Genomic DNA, 18,263 nt, shown 5'->3' with positions numbered 1-18,263 from the left:
ATCCCAAACATTTGGACCCCAAAATCTTGGGGTCCCAAATTCCCCCATCCCAAATTCCCTGACCCCACCAAACTCCTGGATCCCAAATTCCCAGATCCCAAATTCCCCAATCCCAAACTCTTTGATCCCAAACTCCTGAAACCCAAAATTCCTGGACCCTAAATTCCCAGATCCCAAAATCTTGGGATCCCAAATTCCCCAATCCCAAATTCCCAGATCCCAAACTCTTGGGATCCCAAACTCTTTGATCCCAAATTCCCCGATCCAAACTCCCCAATCCCAAAATTCCTGGACCCCAAACTCCTGGGTCCAAATTCCTCGATCCCAAACTCTTGGACCCCAAACTCCCCGATCCCAAATCCCCCGATGAATCCCAAACTCCCCCACTGATCCCAAATCCCTGACTGATCCCAAACTCTTGGGATCCCAAATGCCCTGATCCCAAACTCCTGCCAGGTCCTTGTGGGACCGGGGGGATTTTGGGCCATCCTGGGGTTTATTGGCTCTGGGACCCCAAACCCGCCCCGGCCCCACAAACCCAACTGGGGAGGGACAGCGAGGACGGGCTGGGGACACTGGGGGGGGCTGGGGGGCTTGGGAAGGTCCTGGAGGACATTTGGGAAGGTTCTGGAGAACTTTGGGTGATCCTGGAGGCCACAGGAGGATCTTGGAGACCACAAGAGGTTCCCAGAGGCCATGGGAAGGTTCTGGAGGCCACAGGAGGATCTTGGAGACCACAGGAGGTTCCCAGAGGCCATGGGAAGGTTCTGGAGAACTTTGGGTGATCCTGGAGGCCATGGGGAAGGTTCTGGAGGCCACAGGAGGATCCTGGAGGTCCCCGAGGTGTCCTGGAGGCCGTGGGGAGGTTCTGGAGAACACTGGGTGCTCCTGGAGATCATGGGAAGGTTCTGGAGAACACTGGGTGCTCCTGGAGGCCACGGGAGGTTCCTGAAGATCATGGGAAGGTTCTGGAGAACACTGGGTGCTCCTGGAGGCCATGGGAAGGTTCTGGAGAACATTGGGTGCTCCTGGAGGCCCCTGAGGTGTCCTGGAGGCCGTGGGAAGGTTCTGGAGAACACTGGGTGCTCCTGCAGGCCATGGGAAGGTTCTGGAGAACACTGGGTGCTCCTGGAGGCCACGGGAGGTTCCTGGAGGCCATGGGGAGGTTCTGGAGAACACTGGGTGCTCCTGGAGGCCATGGGAAGGTTCTGGAGGACACTGGGTGCTCCTGCAGGCCATGGGGAGGTTCTGGAGAACACTGGGTGCTCCTGGAGGCCATGGGAAGGTTCTGGAGAACATTGGGTGCTCCTGGAGGCCATGGGAAGGTTCTGGAGGACACTGGGTGCTCCTGGAGGCCATGGGAAGGTTCTGGAGGACACTGGGTGCTCCTGGAGGCCACGGGAGGTTCCTGGAGGCCCCCGGGCTCTTGTGCAGGTGTCCCCGGTGGCTCAGAGCCCCTCGGGGCGCTGGTACTGCCAGAAGGCGATGTCCCCGTCGTCCCCGCAGGACGCCAGCAGCCCCGGCTCCCGCGGGTGCCAGGCCACCCCGTTGGCGTCCTGGGCGTGCGCCCGCGGCACGTGGGCGGCCAGGCTGAACGTCACCGGGGAGCCCGGGGACACCGGGGACACCTCCTCAAACACCCGCACGGCGTCGTCACCGCACGCCGTGGCCACCGCGCCCGTCAGGTGACACCTGGGGACACGGGGACAGGGTCAGGTGACAGCTGGGGACATGGGGACAGGGGTGAGGCGACACCTGGGGACACGGGGACAGTGGTGAGGTGACACCTGGGGACACGGGGACAGGGTCAGGTGACAGCCGGGGACACGGGGACAGGGTCAGGTGACACCTGGGGACACGGGGACAGGGTCAGGTGACAGCCGGGGACACGGGGACAGGGGTCAGGGAGGGGACAGGTGGCACCTGGGGAACCTGGGGACACAGGGAGGGCACAGGTGGCACCTGGAGAGGGGAAAGGGGACAGGTGGAACCTGGGGACATGTGGCACATGAGCAAAGACAGGGACAAGGAGGGGACAAGTGGCACATGGGGACACAGGGAGGGGACAGAGGGGTCATGGAGGGGACAGGTGGCACCTGGGCGGGGACAGGGACAGGGTCGGGGGGGGACAGGTAGCACCTGGGCGGGGACAGGGGGGGTCAGGGAGGTGGCACCCGGAGGGTCACAGGGCCCCAGCGAGGTGTCCCCAGGTCTCTGCAGTGTCCCCAGCTGTCCCCAATGTCCCCATGCTCACCAGGCCACGTCGTAGATGCTGCGCCCGTGGTAGCCGGACAGGGTGCAGACACACTGCCAGCTGTGCTCCGAGCCAGCGCCTGGGGACATGGGGACACAGAGGGGACATCAGGGACAGCACAGACAGGGGGGTGTCCACCCCCACAGGGCGCGGTCATCGCTGCAGGACACGAGTCCCCTGTCCCCAATGTCCCCAGTGTCCCCTGTCCCTCACCATGTCCCCATCCATGTCCCATGTCCCTCACCATGTCCCTGGCTGCGCTGCCACACACGCAGGGTGTGGTCATCGCTGCAGGACACCAGTCCCTGTCCCCAATGTCCCCAGTGTCCCCTGTCCCTCACCATGTCCCCATCCATGTCCCATGTCCCTCACCATGTCCCTGCCCCTGCTGTCCCCAATGTCCCCTGTCCCTCACCATATCCCCATCCACGTCCCATGTCCCTCACCCTGTCCCTGCTGTCCCCATGTGCCCAATGTCCCTCACCCTGTCCCTGCTGTCCTCATGTCCCATGTCCCTCACCGTGTCCCTGTCCCTGCTGTCCCCAGTGTCCCCATGTCCCTCACCGTGTCCCTGCTGTCCCCAATGTCCCCTGTCCCTCACCGTGTCCCCATCCATGTCCCATGTCCCTCACCGTGTCCCTGGCTGCGCTGCCACACGCGCAGGGTGCGGTCATCGCTGCAGGACACCAGGCGCTGGCCCGAGCGCTCCCAGGCCACTGCCCACACGGTGGACGTGTGTCCCTCCAGGGTGGCACAGCACACCCAGTCGTCCTCGTCCTCGCGGTACAGCCGCACCGTGTCATCGTAGCTGGCACTGGCCAGCAGCTGGGGACAGCAACGGGGACATCAGGGGGACTGGGGACACCGGGGACGCAGGGGATATTGGGGACACTGGGGACGGGAATGGGTCCCTGGCAGGATTTGGGGGTCTTTGGGGTCCCTGTGGGAGTTTGGGGTGTCCCAGGTGCCCCCAGCACCCCCCAGACGTGTCCCCAGGCCCCCCTAGGTGTCCCCAGGTCCCTGCAGGTGTCCCCAGGTGTCCCCCCAGGTGTGACCCCATGTCCCCCCAGGTGTGTCTCAGGTGCATCCCCAGGTGTCCCCAGCCTCCCCCAAGGGTCCATGTGTGTGTGTCCCCAGGTGTGTCCCCACGTCCCCAGGTGTGTCCCCAGGTCCCCCTCAGGTGTCCCCTCAGGTGTCCCCAGGTGTCCCCAGGTACCTCCTGGCTGGGGTGCCACACCACGTGCTTGACGTCCTGGCTGTGGGCGCTCAGCACGCTGACACACTCGAACTCCTGCTCCTCCTCGTCCACTGCGGGGACAGCGGGGACACGGGGTCAGCGTGGGGTCAGTGAGGGGTCACGGGGGTCAGTGAGGGGTCACAGGGGTCAGTGTGGGGTCACAGGGGTCAGTGAGGGGTCACAGGGGTCAGTGTGGGGTCACGGGGGTCAGTGTGGTCAGCGCTCACCCTCCCAGACCCAGACGCTCTTGTCACGGCTGCAGGTGGCCAGCAGTGACCCCGAGGGTGCCCAGGCCACCGACTTCACCTCATTCTCGTGCCCCTCCAGCGTGGCCACCACCTGTGGGGACAGGGCACCGTGACACGGGGGGACACAGGGGTGGGAACGGGTCTGGGGGACACAGGGGACAATGGGGACACAGGTAACACAGCAGGGGTGTTACAGGTGACAATGGGGGGCACCCGGGTGATGCTGAGGTGACACTGAGGGGATACACGTGGCATTGGAGGGACACAGGTGACACTGGGGTGACATAGGTGACACGGGTGACGCTGGGGAGGTGACACAGGTGACACTGGGGGGCACAGGGCGCAGGTGACACAGGTGGCAATGGGAGAGCACAGGTAACACTGAGATGACACAGGTGACGCTGGGGTGACACAGGTGATAGAGGTGCCACAGGGAGGTGACACAGGTGCCACCAGTGGCAGTGTCCCACCTCGAAGCCGTGCTCGTGGCGCTTCCAGACGCAGGTGGTGCCATCGAAGCTGGCCGAGGCCAGGAACTGCCCGCACGGTGACCAGGCCACGCGGCGCACGGTGCGCTGGTGCCCGTCCGCCAGCACCGCCCGGCACGCCCAGCCCGAGCCTGGCACGGGACAGGGACAGGGACAGTGAGGGGACACCGGGATGGACACATGTCTGTCCCTGCCCCAGCACCGCCCGGCACGCCCAGCCCGAGCCTGGCACGGGACAGGGACAGGGACGGTGAGGGGACACCGGGGACAGAGCCCGGCCAGCGCCGTGAGCATCCCGCTCCTCCCGCGCTGTCCCGCCCCATATCCTCACGGTCCGGTCCCATTCCCGTTCCCGGTTTCCCGTTCCCCGCTCACCCTCCCGGCCCCATATCCTCACGGTCCCGTTCCCATTCCCGGTCCCGTTCCCGTTCCCCGCTCACCCTCCCGGCCCCACAGCCTCACAGTCCCGTTCCCATTCCCGGTCCCGTTCCCGGTTTCCGCGTTCCCCGCTCACCCTCCCGGCCCCACACCCTCACGGTCCGGTCCCGTTCCCGTTCCCGGTTTCCCGTTCCCCGCTCACCCTCCCGGCCCCACACCCTCACAGTCCCGTTCCCATTCCCGGTCCCGTTTTTCCCGTTCCCCGCTCACCCTCCCGGCCCCATATCCTCACGGTCCGGTCCCCGCCGCAGGACGCCAGCAGGGCCCCGCTGGGGCTCCAGGCCAGGGCCCAGCAGCGGGACTCGGGGTGCGCGGACACCCGGCACAGCAGCGACAGCGCCTCGGGCATGGCGGCACCGGCACCGGAACCGACCGCGGGACCGGAGCGGCGCCGGAAGCGGAACAGAAGCGGAAGCGGAAGCGCGGCCGGGCGGGGCGGGGCCGTGAGGAGGGCCCGGAGCCGCTGCCGGGGCCCGGCGGGGTCGGGATCGGCACCGGCACCGGCACCGCCTGTCCCGGGGCCGCTGTCGGGGATCGGGGCCGGGCTCAGCGCGTTCAGAGCGACCGGGATCGGTGTCAGAAGCCACTGCCGGTGAAGCCGGGGCGGGTGTCGGGGGTCCCGGAGCCGGTACCGGTGACCTCAGGGCCAGTACCGGTTATCCCGGAGGGGTGTCAGGGGTCCAGGAACCGGTACCGGTTATCCCTGGCCGGGTGTCGGTGACGCGGAGAGGGTGCCGGGAGTCGGGAACCGGTACCGGGGATCCCGGGGCGGTGCCAGGGGTCCCGGAGCCGGTACCGGTTATCCCGGAGGGCTGTCGGGGGTCCCGGAACCAGTAGCGGTGACCCGGAGCGGGTGTCGGTGACGCGGGGAGGGTGCCGCAAGTCGGGAACCGGTACCGGGGATCCCGGAACCGGTACCAGTTACCCCAGGGCCGGTATAGGGTACCCCGGGCCGGTGTCGGGGGTCCTGGAGCAGGTGCTGGTGACCCGGAACCGCTCCCGGTGATCCGGAGTGGGTGTCGGTGACCGGTACCGGGACCCGGAGCAGGTGTCCATTACCCCAGCGCCGGTACCGGTGACCCGGAGTTGGTGTCACTGCCCCGGTCCTGGTGACCCAGGGCTGGTGTCCATGACCCCAGTGCCGGTCCCGGTTCCAGTCCCGGTGCTGATTCTGGTGACCCAGGGCCAGTGTCCGTAACCCTTGTGCCAGTCCCAGCCCCGTTCCTGTTTCCTGTCCCAGTTCCAGTCCTGGTCCCGGTGACCCAGACCAGGTGTCCGTAACCCCAGTGCCAGTCCTGGTTCCGGTCTCAGTTCCAGTCCTGGTCCTGGTGACCCAGAGCTGGTGTCTGTAACCCCGATCCTGGTCCCAGTTCCAGTCCCAGTTCCAGTCCCGGTGCCGTTCCTGTTTCCCGTCCCAGTTCCAGTCCCGGTGCTGGTTCCATTCCCAGTTCCAGTCCCGGTTCCAGTGCTGGTTCCAGTGACCCAGGGCTGGTGTCCGTAACCCCAGTCCCGGTTCCATTCCTGGTTCCATTCCTGGTTCCAGTCCCATTCCCGGTCCCGGTTCCAGCCTCTGTCCCAGTCCTGGTGACCCAGGGCCAGCATCTGTAACCCCGGTACCGGTCCCGGTTCCATTCCCAGTTCCATTCCTGGAGCCGGTTCCAGTGCCCCAGGGCCGGTGTCCGTAACCCCGGTGCCGGTCCTGGTTCCAGCGCCGGTTCCAGTGCCCCAGGGCTGGTGTCCGTAACCCCATTCCCGTTCCCATTCCCGCTCCCATCCCCGCCATGTACTCGGCGGGCGCGGCGGGCCCGGCTCCGTCGCGGCGCCGTGGCGCGGCACTGCCCAAGCAGCCGGAGCGCAGCCTGGCGTCGGCGCTGCCGGGGGCCCTGGCGATCACCGCGCTCTGCACCGCGCTGGCCGAGCCCGCCTGGCTGCGCATCCACGGCGGCACCTGCGCCCGCCAGGAGCTGGGCGTGGCCGACGTGCTGGGCTTCGTGCAGCCCGAGCTGCTCAGAGGTGAGCGCGGGGCTTCCGGAACGTTCCGTGGCGTTCCGTGGCGTTCCGTCCCTTCCTGAGCCTTCTGTCCCCTCCCAGAACCTTCTGTGGCCTTCTGTCCCCTTCCAGAACCTTCTGTGGCCTTCTGTCCCCTTCCAGAACCTTCTGTCCCTTCTGTCCCCTTCCAGAACCTTCTGTCCCCTTCCAGAACCTTCTGTGCCCTTCTGTCCCTTCTTGAGCCTTCCATGGTTTTCTGTCCCCTCTGGAACTTTCTGTGTCCTTCTATCCCTTCCAGAGCCTTCTGTGTCCTCCTCTTGTTCCCTTCCAGACCTTTCCAGAACCTTCTGTGTCCGTGTCCATCTGTCCCTTCCAGTCCTTTCTGTCAATTCCAGAGCCTTCTGTGGCCTTCCAGTGCCTTCTGTCCCTTCTAGACCCTTCTGTCCCTTCCAGAACCCTCCAGAACCTTCTGTGGCCTTCCAGTCCTTTCTTGTCCCTTCCAGAACCTTCTGTGCCCTTCCGTTCCTTCTGTCCCCTTCCGGAACCTCCTGTCCCCTTTTGGAGCCTTCTGTGTCCTTCTGTGTCCATCTGTCCCTTCCAGTCCTTTCTTGTCCCTTCCAGAACCTTCTGTGGCCTTCCAGTCTTCTCTGTTCCTTCCAGACCTTTTTGTCCATTTCCAGACCCTTCTCTGCTCTCCCTCCTCCCTCCCCATTCCCGTGGAATTTCCCGTTCCCGTTTTTCCAGCCTTGCTCCTCCCCCTCGGGCGCAGGGACTCGCTCCTAATTAACAACTTACCCCTAATTAATGACCTGTCCCTAATTAGCAACTCACTCACCCCTAATTAACGAGCTATTCCTAATCAATGAGCTATCCCTAATTACAGGGATTGGCTCAAAGGGGTGGTGTTGGCGTTTAAAGGAATGTTTGGATTTGTTGCCCCCAAAAAAATCCACCCAAAAATCTGCCCAAAATCCCCCCAAAATTCCCCCCAAAATTCTCCCCAAACCTTCCCCTTTTCCACCCCAAATTTTCTTTTTTTTTTTGAGAAAAAAATCAGATTTTTTTTTGTGCAGAAACTTGGGGTTTTTTGCTGAAAAACCAGATTTTTTGTTAAAACACCCAAGTTTTCTTGCCTCTAATCCCGTTTTTTCCCATTTTTTTTCCCCTTTTTCCCCCCCAGATTTCTGCATGAACCCACAGACGGTGCTGCTGCTCCGGGTCATTGCTGCTTTCTGCTTCCTGGGCATCCTGTGCAGCCTCGGCGCTTTCCTGCTCGACGTCTTCGGGCCCAAACACCCGGCCCTGAAAATCACCCGGCGCTACGCCTTCGCCCACATCCTCACAGGTGGGGCCACCCCAAAAATTAAAAAAAAAAACCGTGGTGAAATTCTATCCAAAAATCCCAAAAAATTTCCCAAAAATTAAAAAAAAAAAGTGGTGAAGTTCCACCCAAAAATCCCCCAAAAATCCCCCCAGAATTAAAAAAAAACACAGTGGAATTCCACCCAGAAATCTCCTGGAAAATAAAAAAAAAAGCAACAAAATTCCCCCCCCCCCCCAAAATCCACATTTATTCCCATTTTTTCCCATTTTCTCCCAATCTAACCAATTTTTTCCCATTTTTTTCCCAATCCAACCCATTTTTCCATGTTTTTCCCCAATCTAGCCAATTTTTTCCCATTTTTCCAGTCCTGCAGTGTGCAGCCATGATCAGTTTTTGCTCCTGGGCTTTGGAGCTGCTCCTGGAGACCCCAGACCCCAAACCCACCCCAATCCAACCCATTTTTTCCCATTTTTTCCCATTTTTTCCCACCTTTTCCCAAATCTAACCCAATTTCCCCCATTTTTCCCAGTCCTGCAGTGCGCCACGGTGATCGGGTTCTGCTACTGGGCCTCGGAGCTGCTCCTGGCGCAGCAGCAGCAGCACAAGAAGTACCACGGCTCCCAGGTGTTCGTCACCTTCGCCGTCAGCTTCTACCTGGTGGCCGGGGCGGGCGGCGCCTCCATCCTGGCCACGGCCGCCAACCTGCTCCGGCACTACCCCAGCGAGGAGGAGGAGCAGGCCCTGGAGCTGCTCTCCGAGATGGAGGAGGCCGAGCCCTACGGGCCCGACTACGAGGTGGTCAACCAGTTCCAGCCGCCGCCCGCGTACACGCCCTGATGGCGGCCGGCGCGGTGGTGGCCACCGTGATGGCGGTCACCTTGATCACGGCCATCGTGATGGCGGCCGCCGTGATGGCGGTCAGCGTGATGAGTGGTCACCTTGATTGCAGTCACCATCATCGTGGTCATCGTGATGGTGGCCACCATGATGGCGGTCACCTTGATCCCAGTCACCGTGATTGTGGTCATGATGATGGTGGCCACCATGATGGTGGTCACCTTGATCCCGGTCACCAATGATCACCATGATCGTGATCAGCGGGCTGGTGGCCACCTTGATGGCAGACAGTGGGGTGGTGGCCACCTTGATCCCGGTCATCATGATGGGTGGTCACCTTGATTGTGGTCACCTTGATCATGGTCATCATGGTGGCGGCCACCATCATCCCGATCACCTTGATCCCGGTCACCGTGATCGTGGTCATCATGGTGGTGGCCACCACGATTGTGGTCACCTTGATCCCAGTCACTGTGATCCTGGTCATGGTGATGGCAGCCACTGTGATGGCGGTCAGCGGGGTGGTGGCCACCTTGATCCCGGTCACCATGATCACCATGATCATGGTCATCGTGGTGGTGGCCACCATGATCGTGGTCACCTTGATTCTGGTCACTGTGATCATGGTCATCATGATGGTGGCCTCCATGATCATGGTCATCGTGGTCATCGTGATGGTGGCCACCATGATCGTGGTCACCTTGATTCTGGTCAGTGTGATCATGGTCATCATGATCATTGCCATGGCAGTCACTGTGATCGTGGCCACCATCATCACGGTCACCTTGATTGTGGTCACCCGTGATTGTGGTCATCATGATGGTGGCCTCCATGATCATGGTCATTGTGGTCATCGTGGTCATCGTGATGGTGGCCACCATGATGGTGGTGGACGGACAGAGAGGCCAGATTGTCACCATGGGGCTGGGGATGTGGCGCGGGAGGGCCGGCTGGGGTGATGTCAAGAGGTTCTTCCAGGGGAGGATCTGTCCAGGTGGGTCCCGGGAGATGTTCCAGCAAAGGATTTCTCCAGGTGGATCTCTGGAGGTTCTTCCAGGGGAGGATTTCTCCAGGCGGATCCCAGGAACTCTTCCAGCAAAAGCTTGGTCTGGATGGACACGGGAAGTTCTTCCAGGGGAGGATCTGTCCCTGTGGATCCCAGGAGCTCTTCCAGCAAAGGATTTCTCTGGATGGATCCCAAGAGCTCTTTCACCAAACTGTTTGTCCAGGTGGACCCCGAGAGCTCCAAGAGCCCAAGAGCTCTTACAGAGGATTTCTCCAGGTGGATCCCAAAAGTTCTTCCAGCAAAGGATTTCTCCAGGTGGATCCCAAAAGTTCTTCCAGCAAAGGATTTCTCCAGGTGGATCTCTGGAGATCTTCCAGGACCTCGATCCCGGAGTTGGTTCCGTGGCTCTCCCGCTCCCGGCGGGTTTTCCTTGGAATGGGGGGAGTGGGATCCACCTGGACTGAGAACTTCGGGATCCCCAATTCCCAATGAATCGAGAACTTTGGGATCTCCATGGACTGAGAGCCTTGGGATCCCCAATTCCCTGTGGATCAAGAACTTTGAGATCCACCATTCCCCATGGACTGAGAACTTTGGGATCAGGAATTCCCAACGGATCCAGAACTTTGGGATCCCCAATTCCCCCTGGAATGAGAACTCTGGGATCCCCAATTCCCACCAGATCCCAAACTTTGGGATCCCCCACCCCACCCCAGCCCCTCTCCTGGCTCAGCCCCCCCTTTTCCCACAGGAACATTTCTCCCCCTATTTAAAAATTTGGGAATTCCCGTGCCCGCTCCCCCTTTCCCCACCCATGGACATTCTGCACTTTATTCCAGGCTCTGGGAATTCCGGGATCGCCTTTGGGGTTTTTTTTTTTTTGGGATCATCCCACGAAAATTTGGGAATTTTGGCCTCCCCGGAAATCGGGATGAGCCCTGCTGGAAAAACCCGGAGCTTTTATGCAAATCCCTCCACTCCCATCCCACTTTTTCCCTCACAAAATTCCCATTTTTTTTTCCCTGCTCTGATTTTTCCCAGAAATTTGGGGCCAAAACAAAACAAAAAAAAAAAAAACAAAACAGGAAAAATCCTGTCAGGATTGAAATTCCCAACAAAATTCCCATTCCTGGAATGCTTCGGCTCAGGGGGGATTTTTTAGGGAATCTCCTGAATTTTTAGGGAATTTTAACCCCGGGATCTGACTCCTTGGAGGTCCCGATGCTTTTATCCCAATTTTCCTGCTTTTATCCCGAATTTCCTGCTTTTATCCCCATTTTCCTGCTCTTTTTTCCCATTTTTTCTTCCCCCTGGCTATGCAAGAGCTCCCCCAGGATGGAAATCCCAGAAAAATCCTGGAAAAATAAAAATTCCGAGAAAAAAAATAAAAAATCCCGGGAAAGGCTCGGGAGGAGCCGAATTGACCCTGAAAATCCCGGGATTTGGGATCTGCCGGGAAAAGCGTCGGGATTCCCTGGATATGCAAAGAGGACGCGAATAAATCTGTGAAAAATGGGATTTTCCGGAAAGAATTCCCAAAAAAACTCCGGGATGGGAGAAGGGAGGGAGGCCTTGCTCAGGGATTTTGGGATTTGGGATCGGCCGCGGGATTTGGGGGAATAAAGGGGGGGAAAAAGACAGGGGGGGTGGTTGGGAATGGGGAGGGGGTGGATCCTGAAAAATGGGGATGGATCCCAAAAAAATGGGCGGGATCCCATAAAAACTTGGCTGGATCCCGAAGATTCCCGCCCTTGATCCCCCGCTGGGGGCGTGGTCCAGCTCAAGCCCCGCCCCAAACTTCCCCATCCAAGCCCCGCCCCCTTCCCCTTTCGCCCTTGCCGCTCTCGCTTCCTGTACCATGCGCGGGTGGGCGCGGCCTCCCCGCTGCAGCCAATCACCGCGCGGGGCGGCACTGCTCGGACCAATGGGAAGGCCGGAACCGCCCAGACCCCACAGCGCCCCATAACAACACGAAGAGCGTCCCAAAAAACCCCGAAAATCCCCAAAACCCCCGAAAATCCCCCAAAACCCCCCCGACGCCATAGCGGCTCAGGAGGCGGGGCCACGCAGAAGCCCCGCCCACCGCTTCGGCCCCGTCTCCCTCTCACCCTCACACCCCCTTTCAGTATCACGCGCTCCTGGGCGTGGCTTCATCCCCTCCAGCCAATCACCGCGCGGGGCGGGGCGGTGCCGACCAATAGCGGCGCGGCGCGCGGCGATGACGCGGTCGAGCGCGACGCGCGGCGCGGCGGGGCCGGCATGTGGCGGCCGCTGGCCGCGCTCGCCGCCCGCGGCGCCACCGGAGCCACCGGCGGGGCCAGCGGCGGAGCCTCCCCCGGCCCCGCGCCGCTGCCGCTGCTGCTGGCGCTGCTCGCCCGCCACTGCGGCTGCGGGAGGGCGCGCCGGGCCCGGCAGCGCGGCGGGCCCGGGGACGCGGCCCGCGGCACCGGGAGAGGAACCGGGAGCGGCTCCGGGAGCGGCGGCTCCGGGCGCGGCCGCTGGGGAGGGCCCCGGGGCCGGTGCGGGCCGGGCGCGCCGCGGGGCAGCCTGATGGCCGCGATCGGTGCCGGGGCCTTCGTGTGGGACGGGCAGCGCATCGAGGAGGAGGAGCTGAGGCGGTGAGGGGGAAACACCGGGAATAACGGCGGGAATAACGGCGGGAATACTGGGAATGGAGCGTGTGGAATGAGATGCTGGGAATACTGGGAATATCGGGAATGGGATACTGGGAACGGCAGGGATACTGGGAATGCGATCGTGGGAATGGGACACTGGGAATAAATATCGGGAATTTCATTCCTAATCCCATAAAAACCCGGGAATTGCCTCAGGTCGGCGCAGGAGCTGCAGCAGCTGGAGGATCCCGAGGCGTTCCCGGAGCAGGAGCGCGGCTGGGAGCCGGTGATGGAGCGGGAGCAGTTCCGGCTCTGGCGCCGCCCCATCCCGGGATCGGCCCTGTTCCAGTACCGAGGTGGGCAATCCCTGAATTCCCGAATTCCTGAAATCCCGAAGTCCCAAATTCGGAAGTTCCCAAAATCATGAAATTCCCAAATTCCCCAATTCTCAAACTCCAGGAATTCCCAAATCCCCAAAATACCAAAATCTCAGATTCCCCAAAATTCCTGGAATTCCCAATTCCTGAATTCCCCAATTCCCTGAAATTCCAAGATTCTCAAATTTTTGGATTCCTGGGATTTTGGGGTTCCCGGGATCCCTCAGTTCCCAGGATTTGCTGATTTTTGGGATTTTCCCGCAGTTTTTGGCTCCTACACCGACGTCACTCCCAGGCAATTCTTCAACGTCCAGGTGAGTGGAATTCCCCCAAATTCCCAAAAATTCCTTGGGAATTCTTGGAATTCTGGCCAGGATTTGACTCCAGGCCTGGGAATCTTTGGGAATTCCGGGTGGATCCCAGAAAAACCTGGAAAATTCCCATTTTTGATCCCATCCCGGGGAATTCCCGATCCCGTTTTTCCCAAACATTCCTGGAAATCCCGGATTTCCCCCCGAGGGTTTTCTGGGATCAGGGTGGGGAGGGATTTTTTCCCTGCTTTTTCCTGGAATTCCAGGGGTTTCCCAGTTTTCCCAACCCATCCCAATTTCCTCTGGAATTCCAGGATTTTTCCTGGCATTCCTGATCCTGATTTTCCCTGGAATTCTGGGGTTTCTCCCTCCCGATTTTTCCTTGGAATTCCAGCTTTTCCCCATCCCATTTTTCCTGGAATTCTGGGATTTTCCAGTTCCCATTTTTCCCTGGCATTCCAGGTTTTCTTGGCATTCCTAATTTTGTTTTCCCTGTAATTCCAGGATTTCCTGATCCCGTTTTTCCCTGATCTCATTTCCTCGGGATTTCCCTGGAATTCCAGGATTTCTTTCAGTCATTCCTGATCCCATTTCTCCTGGAATTCCAGGATTTATTCCCGGGTTTTTCCCTGATCCCATTTTCCCAGGATTTCCCCGTTATCCCGGGTTTGTTTCTGGGATTTCCCCATCCTGATTTTCCCTGGAATTCCAGGATTTCTTTCAGTCATTCCTGATCCCGTTTATCCCAGAATTCTGGGATTTATTCCCAGGTTTTTCCCTGATCCCATTTTCCTGGGATTTCCCCGTTATCCCGGGTTGGTTTCTGGGATTTTTCCTGCCCCTGATTTCCCTGGAATTCTGGGATTTCCCTGGAATTCGGGGTTTTTGGGCTGTTCCCAGCTGGACACCGAGTACCGGAAGCAGTGGGACTCGCTGGTGCTCAAGCTCGACGTGGTGGAGCGGGACCCGGCCACGGGCTCAGAGGTGATCCACTGGGTCACGCAGTTCCCGGTGAGAGACACGGGATCCTCTGGGATCGGGGATTGGGGTTTGGGATCTGAAATTTGGGATTGGGGATTGGGATCCGACGGGATCCACTGGGTCACGCAGTTCCCGGTGAGAGATTTGGGATCCTCTGGGATCGGGGATTTGGGATCGGGGATTGGGATCTGAGGGGATCCACTGGGTCACGCAGTTCCCGGTGAGAGCAGTGGGATTGGGGTTTGGGATTAGGATTGGGGTTTGGGATCTGAAATTTGGGATTGAGGTTTGGGATCCGACGGGATCCGCTGGGTCACGCAGTTCCCGGTGAGAAACTTGGGATCCTCTGGGATTTGAGGTCTGGAACTTGGGATTTGGGATCTGGGATCCAAGGTGATCCACTGGGTCATGCAGCTCCCAGTGGGCCATGGGGATTTGGGATTTGGGATTGGGATCCAGTCACAGGATCCGAGGTGATCCGCACAGTTCCCAGTGAGCCATGGGGATTTGGGATTTGGGACTGGCATCTGGGGCTGGGATCCGAGGTGATCCACTGGGTCACCCAGTTCCTGGTGAGCCCCTGAGATTTGGGGTCTGGGATCAAAATTTGGGATCTGGGATCAGGGATCTGGGATTGGGGCTGATCCTGTTCCCTGAGACGTGGGGTCGGGATCAGGGGTGGGGTCGGGATCAGGTCTGGGATCAGGTCTGGGATCAGGGATCCAGGTCTGGGATCAGGTCTGGGATCAGGGATCCAGGTCTGGGATCAGGGATCGGGATCAGGTCTGGGATCAGGGATCCAGGTCTGGGATCGGGATCAGGTCTGGGATCCAGGTCTGGGATCAGGTCTGGGATCCATTCTGGGGTCGCGGCCCCGCCGCTGTTCCCGCTGCAGTACCCGATGTATTCCCGGGATTACGTTTACGTCCGGCGCTACAGCGTCGACAGCGACCGCAACCTCATGGTGCTCGTCTCCAGGTGGGGCATCGGAAAAAACCCACGGAATTCCCAAAATTCCCAAAAAAAAAAAAAAAAAAAAAATCCCTCCTAGATAGACTTCCCAAAAATTCCCTCGTGGAATTCCTGAAAAACCCCATTGAAATCCTGAAAAATCCCCCATGGAAATCCCGAAAACCCCCACGGAATTCCCAGAAAAATAACCCCTGGAATTCCCCCAAAAAATCCCCCATGGAATTCCCGATGAAACCCCATTGAATTCCTGGAAAAACCCCCTGGAATTCCCAAAAAATCCCCTACACAATTCCCACCCCAAAATCCCAGTTCCCATCGTTTTCCCAGGAATCTTTTGGCTTTTCCCCCACCCCCACCCCGAACTCTTTTTGGGATGGTCCCAAATTCCTGGAAAATTCCCCAATGATCCCGGCAGGGCCGTGGAGCATCCCGGGATTCCCGAGGACCCCGAGCACGTCCGGGTTCGGAGCTACGAATCCCACATGGTGATCCGGCCCCACCGCGGCTTCGACGAGGTGAGGACTCCCAAAATCCCGGAAAAACTGGGAAAATCGGGGAAAAATCCTGAGAAAATCACGGGAAAAACTGGGGGAAAATCACGGGAAAAATCGTGGTAAAATTGGGGAAAAATCAGGAAAAATCTAGGAAAATTGGGAAAAAAATCTGAGAAAACCATTGGGAAGAGTCTGGGAAAAATTGGGAAAATCCTGGAAAAAAAACCACAGAAAAATCCCAGGAAAATTGGCGAAAAATCCCAGGAAAATTGGCGAAAAATCCCAGGAAAATTCTGGGAAAAAATCCTGGAAGAACTGGGGAAAATCGGGGAAAAATCCTGAGAAAATCACGGGAAAAATTGGGGGAAAATCCAGGAAGATCCTGGAAAATTCCAGGAAAAACGGGAAAAAATTCTGGGAAAGTCACAGGGAATTGGGAAAAATCCTGGGAAAAACAGGGGAAAATCCTGGAAAAAAAAATCACAGAAAAATCCCAGGAAAATTTGCAAAAAATCCCAGGAAAATTCTGGGGGAAAATCCTGGAAAAACTGGGGGAAATCCTGGGAAAACCAGGGAAAAGTGGGGGAAAATACGGGAAAAAGTGGGAAGAATTGGGAAAAATCATAGAGGGAAGAAAAACTGCAAAAAAAGCCCGGGAAATCCCAGGATTTGGGGGTTTGGGGTCGGTTCTGGGGGTGGGAGTGGGAAAAGGGGGTGGAAAATCCCTGAAAATTGGGGAACTCCCCCGAAATTTGGAGAATTTGGGATCTTGGGGTGGCTCCTGGGCCGCTTCCCCCCGGGAATTGTTGGGATTTTGGGGAATTTTGGGTGTTTTTGGCGTTTTCCAGAACGGCTTTGATTATCTGCTGACGTACAGCGACAACCCCCAGACCGTGTTCCCGCGCTACTGCCTCAGCTGGATGGTGTCCAGCGGTGAGAATTCCCAAAAAAAACCCCAAAATTCCCGAGAAATCTCGGGAAAAAGGAAAGGAAAAAGGAGGGAGGAAGAGAAGGAAAAACTGGGGGGATAAAAGGGGGAAAAAATGGTGAAAAAGGGGAAAAAATTAGGGGGAAAAATGGAGGAAAAAGAGGGTAAAAATTGGGAGGGAAGTGGGAAATATTGGGGGGAAAATTGGGGAAAAGGGGTCGGGAATTTTTTCTCACCTTTTAGGAATTGCAGAGTTCCTGGAGAAGCTGCACTTGGGAAAAGGAAAGTGGGGAGGGAAAAGGAAAAAATGGGGAAAAAATTGGGAAAAAGAAGGGAAAAATCTGGGAAAAATGGGAGAGGGAAGGGGGAAATTGAGATGAATGGAAAAATTGGGGGGAAAGTGAAGAATTGGGGGGAAAGGGAAAAATTGGGAAAAAAAGATAAAAAATTGGGGGGAATTGGGGGAAAAAGAAAAATTAGAGAAAGTGGAAAAAAAAGATAAAAATTGGAGAAAGAAGGAAAAAATTGAGAAAAAGTTGGGAAAAATTTAAAAAATTGGGGGAAATGGTAAAAAAAAATGGAGAAAAAATTTGGGTGGAAAATGGAGATAAAAAGGGGAAAAAATGGGAAAAAAAGGAGAAAATTGGGGGAAAAGGGGGAAAATGGTTTCCCACCTTTTGGGGTCGGCAGGAATGTCAGAGTTCCTGGAGAAGCTGCACTGGGGAAAAAGGGAAAATGGGGAGGGAAAAGTGAAAAATCAGAAAAACTGGGAAAGAAGAGGAAAAAAGATAAAAATTGGGGTAAAAATGGGAGAAATTGGAGGGAGAAATTGGGGAAAAATTGGAGGGAAAAATGGAGAAAAAATGGGAAAAAATTGAGGGAAAAGGGTAAAAAATTGGGAGAAAAATGGGGGAAAAAAGGAGAGAATTGGGGGAAAAGGGGGAAAATTTGGGAGAAGGGTTTCCCAGCCTTTGGGGTCGGCAGGAATGCCGGAGTTCCTGGAGAAGCTGCACTCGGCGGCGCTGAAGGCCAAGAAGATGGAGCTGGAGCTGAGGGATTACCTGAGCCCGGCCAAGGGCCCCGAGCCCCGCGGGGCCGCCCAGCACCTGGAGTACGCCTGAGGAAACAGCTGGAAAACAGCTGGGAAACGGCGGGAAAACAGCTGGAAAACGGCGGGAAAACATCCAGGAAATGGCGGGAAAACATCCAGGAAATGGCGGGAAAACATCCAGGAAATGGCGGGAAAACATCCAGAAAATGGTGGGAAAACATCCAGGAAATGGTGGGAAAACATCCAGGAAATGGTGGGAAAATGATCAGAAAATGGCGGAGAGAAAGAAGGAAAATGGCGGGGAAACAACGGGGAAAATGGTGGGAAAATTCCTGGAAAATTCCCAGGAAAACTCTGGGAATGGATGGGGAAATACCAGCAATAAACTGGGAAAAATAAAAAACTCTGGGGGGTTGTCCCAGAAGCACTGGAAATAAACTGGGAAAAAAAGCTGAGAATTGTTCTGTAAATATTGGGAATAAATTTGGGAATTGTCCTGAAAACACTGGGAATAAAATGGGAAAAATAAATGGGCAACTGGCCCAGAAACACCAGGAATAAACCTGGGAATTGCCCCCAAAAAAGGGAATAAACTGGGAAAAAATCTGGGAATTTTCCCAAAAACTCTGGCAATAAAGTGGGAAAAAAACTTCCCCTGTGGCCTCCAAGACCTTCCCATGTCCTCGAGGAATAAGGAAATTTGGGACCCAGGA

The 18,263-nt window shown here is 57.6% G+C and overlaps 3 protein-coding genes across 3 annotated transcripts; 2 read left to right on the top strand and 1 right to left on the bottom strand.

The window, feature by feature from the left end:
* Nucleotides 1-477: 477 nt before the first annotated feature.
* On the bottom strand, nucleotides 478-5,034 carry CIAO1 (cytosolic iron-sulfur assembly component 1). Its single transcript, XM_066567320.1, has 7 exons — nucleotides 4,876-5,034; nucleotides 4,210-4,358; nucleotides 3,719-3,830; nucleotides 3,471-3,562; nucleotides 2,887-3,079; nucleotides 2,255-2,333; nucleotides 478-1,692 (listed from the first exon to the last, which is right to left on the bottom strand). The coding sequence occupies exons 1-7, from the start codon at nucleotides 5,012-5,014 to the stop codon at nucleotides 1,449-1,451; spliced, it is 1,008 nt and encodes a 335-aa protein (XP_066423417.1). The 5' UTR covers nucleotides 5,015-5,034; the 3' UTR covers nucleotides 478-1,448.
* A 126-nt stretch (nucleotides 5,035-5,160) lies between these two features.
* Nucleotides 5,161-8,823, top strand: TMEM127 (transmembrane protein 127). The gene is made up of 3 exons (XM_066567361.1): nucleotides 5,161-6,678; nucleotides 7,835-7,999; nucleotides 8,508-8,823. The coding sequence occupies exons 1-3, from the start codon at nucleotides 6,447-6,449 to the stop codon at nucleotides 8,813-8,815; spliced, it is 705 nt and encodes a 234-aa protein (XP_066423458.1). The 5' UTR covers nucleotides 5,161-6,446; the 3' UTR covers nucleotides 8,816-8,823.
* A 3,465-nt stretch (nucleotides 8,824-12,288) lies between these two features.
* Nucleotides 12,289-18,203, top strand: STARD7 (StAR related lipid transfer domain containing 7). The gene is made up of 8 exons (XM_066567447.1): nucleotides 12,289-12,439; nucleotides 12,653-12,792; nucleotides 13,078-13,127; nucleotides 14,025-14,135; nucleotides 15,001-15,083; nucleotides 15,493-15,592; nucleotides 16,420-16,504; nucleotides 17,484-18,203. The coding sequence occupies exons 1-8, from the start codon at nucleotides 12,372-12,374 to the stop codon at nucleotides 17,618-17,620; spliced, it is 774 nt and encodes a 257-aa protein (XP_066423544.1). The 5' UTR covers nucleotides 12,289-12,371; the 3' UTR covers nucleotides 17,621-18,203.
* The last annotated feature ends 60 nt before the right edge of the window (nucleotides 18,204-18,263 follow it).

This window comes from Molothrus aeneus, chromosome 29, assembly GCF_037042795.1.
Source record: "Molothrus aeneus isolate 106 chromosome 29, BPBGC_Maene_1.0, whole genome shotgun sequence".
Taxonomy (NCBI): Eukaryota; Metazoa; Chordata; class Aves; order Passeriformes; family Icteridae; genus Molothrus; species Molothrus aeneus.
This window is presented reverse-complemented; position numbering and strand designations above follow the sequence as displayed.